This window comes from Myotis davidii, unplaced genomic scaffold (assembly GCF_000327345.1).
Source record: "Myotis davidii unplaced genomic scaffold, ASM32734v1 scaffold223, whole genome shotgun sequence".
Lineage (NCBI taxonomy): Eukaryota > Metazoa > Chordata > Mammalia > Chiroptera > Vespertilionidae > Myotis > Myotis davidii.
Genome location: NW_006294609.1, coordinates 4,469,167 through 4,478,161, shown reverse-complemented (window position 1 = coordinate 4,478,161; position 8,995 = coordinate 4,469,167). Strand labels below are relative to the sequence as shown.

At 53.5% G+C, this 8,995-nt stretch overlaps 1 protein-coding gene across 1 annotated transcript in view; it reads right to left on the bottom strand.

Annotated features, from left to right (window-relative positions):
* Positions 1-315: 315 nt before the first annotated feature.
* ACAD10 (acyl-CoA dehydrogenase family member 10) overlaps positions 316-8,995 on the bottom strand; it is a 30,398-nt gene continuing 21,718 nt past the window's right edge. Inside the window, exons 15-22 of the mRNA XM_006768919.2 lie at positions 7,904-8,044; positions 7,053-7,190; positions 6,862-6,952; positions 5,885-6,043; positions 5,103-5,275; positions 2,787-2,930; positions 1,712-1,789; positions 316-1,157 (exon numbers count right to left, since the gene is read on the bottom strand). Coding sequence (XP_006768982.1) covers positions 1,017-1,157; positions 1,712-1,789; positions 2,787-2,930; positions 5,103-5,275; positions 5,885-6,043; positions 6,862-6,952; positions 7,053-7,190; positions 7,904-8,044 — 1,065 coding nt within the window. The 3' untranslated portion in view covers positions 316-1,016. The remainder of the gene's footprint in view (positions 1,158-1,711; positions 1,790-2,786; positions 2,931-5,102; positions 5,276-5,884; positions 6,044-6,861; positions 6,953-7,052; positions 7,191-7,903; positions 8,045-8,995) is intronic.

Below are 8,995 nucleotides of genomic sequence, written 5' to 3'. Positions count from 1 at the left end.
CCGCAAGCTACCTGGGCTCCTGGGGCATCCATTTCTGGAAGAACTCAGACCTCAAGTAAGTGAGCATTACTACCGTCTTCCCAGGGGAGGTCGCTGCTCTCTACATTGTAATGGCGTATAATCTGCCACCTCCCCTGCCCAACATGTTCTGACTACGGCGTGGATGGGACTGGGGAAGGCACAGGGATCCTCAGAAAGCCAGAGTCCTTCAGTGACATTCACATGAGCAGTGGTGGGGGCCCACATGTGGGCCAATGCCCTGGGCTGGATCCTGTGTAAACACAAGTGTGAGGAGACAAGTGACTGACAGAGGGCTGATTGTGAAACTTTATTTTCTCTCTCTTTTTTTTAATCTTTATTGTTGAAAGTATTACATGTCTCCTTGAACCTTTATTCTCAATTCCTTTTGTATTACATACAGACATTCATGAAGTCTCTGAGATGTATTTTCTTACTCTTTTGTGTTCCTAAAGCCCCTTTACAAAATATCTTAATTAGTGTTCTGTGTTGTGGATATTCAAACGAAGAAAATCAGATGGCAGTGGCTTCATGATTTCGGTTTCATTTTCCCAGCAGCCATCAGCCTGGGTCTTCAGATGCAGCCCATCATGGCTGCCCCTTGGCTCGAGGGGAAGGGTCCACAGAGCAGGAACGCTCCCCCCCCCCGCCCCGTATTGGGGTGCAAGCACAGGTACACCATCCAGCAGGGCTCCTACTATTTACCCAGATCCCCACAACCTCAGCACACCACTGCCAGAGAGAGAGGGCTTCCCAGGCTCTGTCCCGACCCCCAGCTCTCAGCCAATGCCCTTCCTCCTTGCCTGACACCGCCGACCGGGGGGCTTCTCACGGAAACGCCTTCTGTGGGGACCCAGAAAGGTGTGTGCAGGGACTGTCCCAGGATTCAGCTGCCGACAGGGTGCAAAAATCACATGTAGCAGGCCTTTCAAAATGCATCATTGAGTGTTTGGGTGTCTCGGCCAGCAGGGACGTTCTGGCTCCTGCTGTCCTGCAGCCTAAATGCGGTTCTTCAACTCCATCTTGGCCACCGCCGCCCGGTGCACCTCGTCAGGGCCATCCGCAAAGCGCAGCGCTCGGGCCCAGGCGAAGAACTGAGCCAGCGGGTAGTCGCCGCTCAGCCCCGCCGCTCCGAAGGCCTGGCAGACAGGGCAGGAGGGAAGGAAGCCCTGGTGAGCCCTCATCGGAGAGCCCCGGAACCGTGGCCTGCACAGAATGGCTCAGAACACCTGTGTGACAGCACCTGTGGAAGACGTCAGGGGGGGCCACACTTGCCGCCCCATGGACACCAGTCCCCTCACACCCGCTCTGGTAAATAACTTCTGCCACCGGGAAGTCTACATTGGGGCCAGGTGCTAAGATTTGGGAAGGAGACATCCCGCATGGCTAGGAGGCAGGGCTCTGGTGTAACAAGGACCAAGTTCCCATAAATCTGAGATCAGCTACCTCCCAGCCAAGTAACCCTGGACAAGCCGCTTCACTCTTCGGTGCCTGTCTCCTCATATTCTAAGTGGGAGGAGGAATGTGGCCGTCGTGCAGGGTTGTCCCGAGGCCAAAGAAGGAAAACGACATGCGTGGTGAGTGTGACACCAGGCGACTGCCCGAGTTTACGGAAGGTGGGGCAGCTGAAGGTGAGGGAGCTCTGCATGTGCTGTAAGTGGTTCAAAGAGCCCGCGGTCCACAGTCTGCTCACCTGAACAGCGCGATCAATCACACGGTACGCCATGGATGGGGCCACCATTTTAATCATAGCAATATCTAGCGCTGCAGCCTGCAAGGAAGAGGAGATGAGAGTAGACGGGCAGACCCGGGGCAGAATGGTTAGAGGAATAAGCAGTTTCATGGGAGCTGCAGAAACATTGGCCAGAACAGAGACCTGAGGTCCAGCTGGACCACAAGCTCCGTGAGACAGCCCAGGCCCAGCACCTGGGAGGAGGGGAGCGCAGTGGTGGGGACTGTGAGAGTGACTCGGGATGTGGTGAGGTGTGAGCAGTGCCTGGTCAAGGACAGACTCGGGCATGCAGATGTCTTCCCAGATGATGGGGAGCATCACCAGCTCACTCCGAAGGCAGAGCGGGGAGTGGCCTGTGCTTCGATCACAGTGTCAGCCAGCTCCAACCCGACATGGACCTTGACCAACCAGGGCTCTGGAGACCAGGCTGCAAGACTCTGCCCTGTGTTGGGGCACTGGCACCAGGCCCGAGAGCCTCCACCGTACCCAGCACTCGAGCGCCAAGGAGCTGGGAATCTGAGCCTGTGTCATCCCCCCTCACTACTGAGGCCTCCTGGCTAAGGGTGAAAGGCTGTCCCACGGAGAGCTGGAGAGGGCAGAGGTCAATGTGGGCATCGTGCCATTCAAGGCGCTCAGAAAGCCATTTAAGGAATAAGGTCAGGCTTGAAGATAAAGCTGCTCTGTGAATTCTTAGCCGGCCTGATGCCGGCACTGACAGGGCCTCGTAGTCCAGGCTGGGGCAGAGCTGAGGCCAGGGGGCCGTGTGACCCCGTCAGGCCCACAATCTTGGGCCCCGAAGTTCACTGGCTCAGTAAACGGGGAGCCCAGTCCTATTTTAGTGTGCCTTTTCCATGTTGGAAAAGCCGCCCAAACAGTTCCAAGCAGAGTTGAAGCAAAGTTATTAATGTCAAGAAGCCAGGCTCTTTCTCCAGGGTTTGCTGAGTGGGAAGGCAGGCCAGTGGTTGTAGATTCCCAGAACGGATTCTCATGTGACCGACCTCAGGACCCATCATCTGTGAGGCCCCTTGCCTCCTACCTTATTTCCTACCACATCCATGAGGTGCGCAGCTTTCAGCACCAGCAGCCTGGCCTGCTCAATCTCCACGCGCGACTGGGCGATGTCTGCCAGGACCGTGCCCTGCTCCACTAGGGGCTTCCCAAAGGCCACACGGGACTTCACCTGTGGACACAAGAGACACAGCTTGAGACACCGCAGAGGAGGGGTGTGGCGTGCACAGGAGAGGGCAGCGAGCAGAAGCAGGAGTGTGTAGCTCAGCCAGTTTGCCAGCCCTCTAGCCACAGTCCATTTCCAGGGAGAAGATCCAGATGCCGACAGCATTCATGTATATTGCAGAGCCAGTCAACGTGGTGGCTGCACAGGTTACTTCCAGGAATTCCTTTACTCCAGCAATTCAGCCCCTTCTGGGTGCCAGACAGGAACAGTTCTTTTGGATCTGAGCCAGCATCTGGCCCTGGGCTATTCTGAGAATTAGGTGATGACTGTGGGCACCTCACACAGGTGAGGGAGGGTGCCCTCTGCTGACCAAGGTCCAGCTTTGCATCTGGGTGCTATGGTGGGCAACTTATTGCAAAGGACACCAGCAATCAGAAAAGCTTATAAGGGATTCTTTTATGTTGTTAGTTTAGTTTTAGTTTTTTTTAATTTGTCTTAACTAAAAACAACTATATATATATATAAAATACCTCATGGCAGAAAAAGTATAAATTTTCAGACAAAAATAGAAACACCTGTTATCCTATCATCTAGTTACTTACAGTGGCTATTTGGTGGCTATTCTTCTAGACTTTTTGTATGCATCCTATATAATAAAAGCCTAATATGCCATGTCCGGTCGTCCAACCAATCAAAGCATAATATGCTAATGATATGCTAAGGCTGCTCACCCGCTCGCTATGACGTGCCCTGACCACCAGGGGGCAGACAGTTGACCAGTCAACCAGTCGCTATGATGTGCACTATCAGGGGGCAGACGCTCCAACTGGTAGGTTAGCTTGTTGCTGGAGTCCAGCCAATCAGGACTGAGCGAGATGGGCTGGACATACCCTGGAGCCCTCCTAAGGTCCCACCCCAGCTGGCCAACCTCCTGCATCCCTCCCCAGCCTCAATCGTGCACCAGTGGGGTCCGTGAGCCTGGCCTGTGCCCTCTCACAATCCGGGACCCCTCAGGGGATGTTGGAGAGCTGGTTTCAGCCCAATCCCGCAGGCCAGGCCAAGGGATCCCACTGGTACACGAATTCGTGCACCGGGCCTCTAGTTTTTTAATAAAAATATAGAGTCATACTCTATGTATGGCTTTGTAGCCTGCTTCTTTTCATTAAAGAGTACACAGTGAACATCTCTCTCTGTTAAAAAATAGATTTCTACAGATTCATTCTGGAATTTCTGTGCATGCCTGTACCAGGGTTTATCTGACCAGGCTCTAATTATTAGTCTTACAGATCGTTCCCCAGCATTTTGCTATTATGCTAAGTGCTGTGGTGAACCTCCTAGTAACAATCTTTTGTAGACTCCTAGTTAGTCCCTTGCGGCCAAGTCCTGCGTGTGCAGCTGCCACGTCAGTGCCCCCTCCTCCTGAAGACGTGGGACAAAGAATGCTCTGCAGCAAGGCTGGTCTGCGTTCCAGGGGCGGGTGGGGCTGAAGTGCTGTTCTGAGCCCTTAGAGAAGAGCGTTTCATTTAGGGAGGAAAGAATTGGTCAGCCTCAACTCAAAAGACAATAGATCACAAAGGTTTGCTCAGTAATCCAAACGCACTGCACTGCCTCTGATCTTCACGTAGTTTCTTATGAGAGATTTGTTTGGTCTCAAGGGTTGGCTTCAACTTTGTGGAATCGATACCGCTGATGTGAACGATCACTGCTAGCAAAAGCTCTCTGTTGCGTGGGCTTCCGGTCTTTGAGGGGGGTCGCAACAGAACAGTTTTCTGGACATGCTCAGGGAGGAGGATGGTACAGGGCTAGCGGCTGGAACGCCAGGGACATGAGCCACTGACGAGGGTTCTTTCTGGTATCTGATTTTTAAAGATGAGTGAGTAGCAGGAGTGGCCCTTGGCAGCCTGTGCCCCTTTGGACCTTGGAACCTTGCCCTCTGCTGCTGCAGAGCCCAGCCTTTTCCTTCTGGCCACCTCAACAGAGTAAGACCCATTCTACTCCGACTCAAACGTCAGCAAGGTAGCAGATGCAAAGCAAAGACAGGCACACAGCTTCCTGGCAAGAACGTCACCCTGCTTCACCTGCTAAGTCGGCTCTCAGAAAACAGTTAGGATTTAAGGTCCGACAGCTAGAGAGACAGCAGGCTCTGGGTCAGATCCAGGCGCCAGGGGAAGCACTCACGCGGGCCTTCATGAGCGCCAGGGCCCTCTCCGAGTGCCCGATCAGCCGCATGCAGTGATGGATCCTGCCGGGACCCAGTCGGCCCTGGGCGATCTCAAAGCCTCGGCCAGGGCCCAGGACCATGCTCTCCTTGGGCACGCGCACCTGCTCAAACAGGACTTCACCGTGGCCACCTGAAAGATCCAAACGGTTCCCCCTGAGAGATCCACCTACTAGCCACGTTGGATGCGTTTATCCCTTGCCTCAGTGCTAGTTACCTGCTGGCAACTCTCCTGCCTTTTACTCAGCCTGCTAACTGGGGCATGGCTGGGGGCAGGGCAGGAAGGAGCCTATCAAAGATGGAAAAATAACCACTGACTTACAACATCAAATGCCATTCCTCTTCTAAAACGTAATGACTACTGTGAGCGAACCTTCCTGGGAGTCTGGGACTCTACCTGTGTAGCGATCCCTCAGTCACTGAAAGGAAACACGTGAATGCTGTTAGCAGACAGAAGAGGACCTCCAGCCTGGTCAGCTGATCTAGAAGAGAAGGTTTGGCGTGCACTTCCTACTACTGTCCTGAGTGACCATTTATCTCACAGATTCAGGCTCACCTTCTAAGTTCAGAAGAGAAAAAAAAGTATAAATGCCTGTATAGAATTTGCCTATGTGGTTGATATTTTGGAAATGAAAGGCAGGAGCTGGTGGCCCTCCGAATGTCATCATGCCCTTAGAGGTGCCGCATCCAGATGTTTCCCAGGCCCAGACTCATCCACAGACGGAGAAGCGTGGGGACTAACCTGGCGCATCATCCAGCCCATACACCGTCAGAGGCCGAATGACTTTTATCCCCGGGGTATCCATGGGAACCAGAAGCACGGACTGCTGCCGGTGGCGTGGGGCATGCGGATCTGTTTTCCCCATAAACACGCAGAGTTGGCAGCGAGGATCCAGGATGCCTGCCAGGAAAGGAGAGAGACAGACCCTCACCATCCGACGCCAAGGCCATCAGATCTCTTCACAGACGCAGTCCTGGTCCAGGAAAGCCGAAGCCAGCAGCCGACAGAGCTCTTCAAGACTCACATAATCAGATGCCTACGTGCAGGCCTGGACCAGGAATGAGAGCGGCTGGTTTTCGTCCCAGTGAGGAATGAATCCAACATCATAAGAGCAATTTTTTAAAAAGCGCCATGCAGAGTTGAAAAATATAAAGACAAGAGGCAGAAAACTGGTACCCTGTCCCTGGCAGCATCTGCTGTTCCCACAGACGGTGTGAACACAATGGCTTTGGGCACGGGCTTCAGAATCAGGCAAACCCTGAACGCTGGATTCCCTACCTTCTTGTCAGGGGGGAGCTGGTACCTTCCATCACTTCTCGGACCTAGTTTCCTCCTCTGTAATGTGGGGGGTGGGAATGGTAACATGACCCCCTGGGGAGGTGTGGGACTCAGTGTGGTGTGGTTCTTGCAGCACCTATGGAGGGCCCTGCAGAGTCAGCTTGCGATGAATGGCGGGTTATCACTAGCTTTCTGATGCAGCCCCCTGACCTCGCAGCAAGGAGAAGCCAGGTGTAGTGGGGGGGTGGGTGAGAGGTTCCTAGAACTGTCCCCAGCGCGGTCATCCTGGCCCACGCAGAATCTCTGGTTCTCCTGGCGTTGGCTGGGAGCACAGAGACGGAATCTCTTTTGCATCAACTGGGAATGGAGCTGCTATCCTGCTTCAGCCCGTCACACAGACCCACTGACGTGTGACTGAAAGATGACTTAAGGCCAGATACCTGAGATCCACCACTTGTGACCGTTGATGACATAGAAGCCATCCTCCTCTCTGATGGAAGACTCAATGTTGGTGGCATCTGATGAGGCAACCTGAGTGAGAGTACACTCCACTTAGGATGGCAGGGTGCCCCACGCGGAGTCCATCTGGGCCTGGCGAGGGTGTGGCCCGATAAGCCCCTGTGGGTGGTACCTGGGGCTCAGTCATAGCAAAACAGGAGCGGGCCTTCCCCTCCAGCAGCGGAGTCAGCCAGCGGGCCTTCTGCTCCTCGGTGCCGTAGCGCACGAGGAGCTCCATGTTCCCCGTGTCTGGAGCAGAGCAGTTAAATATCTGAAAAGGAAAAGCATGAAGGTGACTCTCATGTCCATATTTAACACTTCAGATACCCAGGAACGGGGCACCTTCCAAGTCACAGGCCCTCTGACACCCTGAGCAAAAGTTCTTCCTCTGCCCTGACCGGTTTGGCTCAGTGGATAGAGCGTCGGCCTGCGGACTGAAAGGTCCCGGGGTCGATTCCGGTCAAGGGCATGTACCTGGGTTGTGGGCACATCCCCGGTAGGAGGTGTGCAGGAGGCAGCTGATCGATGTTTCTCTCTCATCGATGTTTCTAACTCTCTATCCCTCTCCCTTCCTCTCTGTAAAAAAGCAATAAAACATATTAAGGAGAAAAAAAAGTTCTTCCTCTCCCCAGGGAAACGCAAAGACACAGACATTCTGAAGAAAGTATTTCAGAACCTATAAAGCCCAGCCATCGACCTCCTTTGTTGAAAGGAGACAGGAGCTAATGGGCTGGAGACTCAGACGCCAGCCAGGCTCATGCCTCACACGGCTCCCGTCTTCCCAGAAGACTCCAGCGCTAGCTGCTTTCCTGCTCTGTCCAGCCACCTGGCCATCGCTGCCCTCCCGCACTGGAAAAGTTAGGTTTGTATCTGGGCTCCTGAGTCCAGCCCGAGCTGGAGGAAATGCTGTCTGCCCAGGAGAGTGACCCACAGGCTATGGGGGACAAGGACGGCCTCACGCACGGAGAGCATCACAGCAGGTACCTCGGGAGCGTACAGAGACATGCCCATGAGTTCACACAGGTGCGCATACTCGACGTTGGTCAGTCCTGCTCCGTATTTTCTCTCGGGATCCGTCTCCAAGGGTAGGAAAAGGTTCCAAAGTCCTTTGGCCTTGGCTTTCTCCTAGCATGGGAAAGAGAGTCAGGAAAGCAGAGTGGATGGCTTAGTTTCATTTTGGCCTGTGACCAATGATGAAAGGGACCGGAGGGAAGAGGGAAGACGGCCAAAGATGAGGTGTGTGCCAAAAATAATTATGTGAGTCCGCACCATCGGCTGGATCTGGAGGTGGCATGAGCCCGAGGAGACCTGAGACGGCCAAGTCCTGGCATTGACGGCAGCCGTCAGTTCACTCCCCCAGACTCCCCTCTGCCCCACCTGCCATCACTGTTGGCAAGACTAATGTCAGGACAAATCTGAGAACAAGCTCCATGTGGACAGGAGACAGGGGGTTCCTCAGCACACCTGAGAGGGACCAGGCCCAGTACCTTTGTCTGCAGCCCCAGTGGCTCTGCTCTGGTGCATGAAGAGAACCCTGAATCAGCATCTACTGTCTTCTCAGGCTGTGTCTTTAGCCCCCGTCCATGTTAGCAGCTTGCTCACAGCCTTGGCTCCTTAACTGACCCTGAGCTGGCTTCTGTGGCTTGCACCATAACTGTAGGCCAGTGAAGGCGAACCTTTTGAGCTCAGCATGTCAGCATTTTGAAAAACCCTAACTTAACTCTGGTGCCGTGTCACATAGAGAAATTTTTTGATATTTGCCACTATAGTAAAACAAAGACTTATGTTTTTGATATTTATTTTACATATTTAAATGCCATTTAACAAAGAAAAATCAACCAAAAAAATGAGTTCACGTGTCACCTCTGACACGTGTGTCATAGGTTCGCCATCACTGCTGTAGGCTGAGACACCAGTGTCCCTCAGGCAGGCGGAGGGCAGACAAATTACAGTGCACCCACTGCAGAACCCCTCGGAGGTCGATCTCCAGGGGCTGGCATGCAAAGGTGATATATCGAAGAGTCAAATAAGCAAGCAGGAGATTCGAATGTATAGGATGACTCCATTGAAACATAG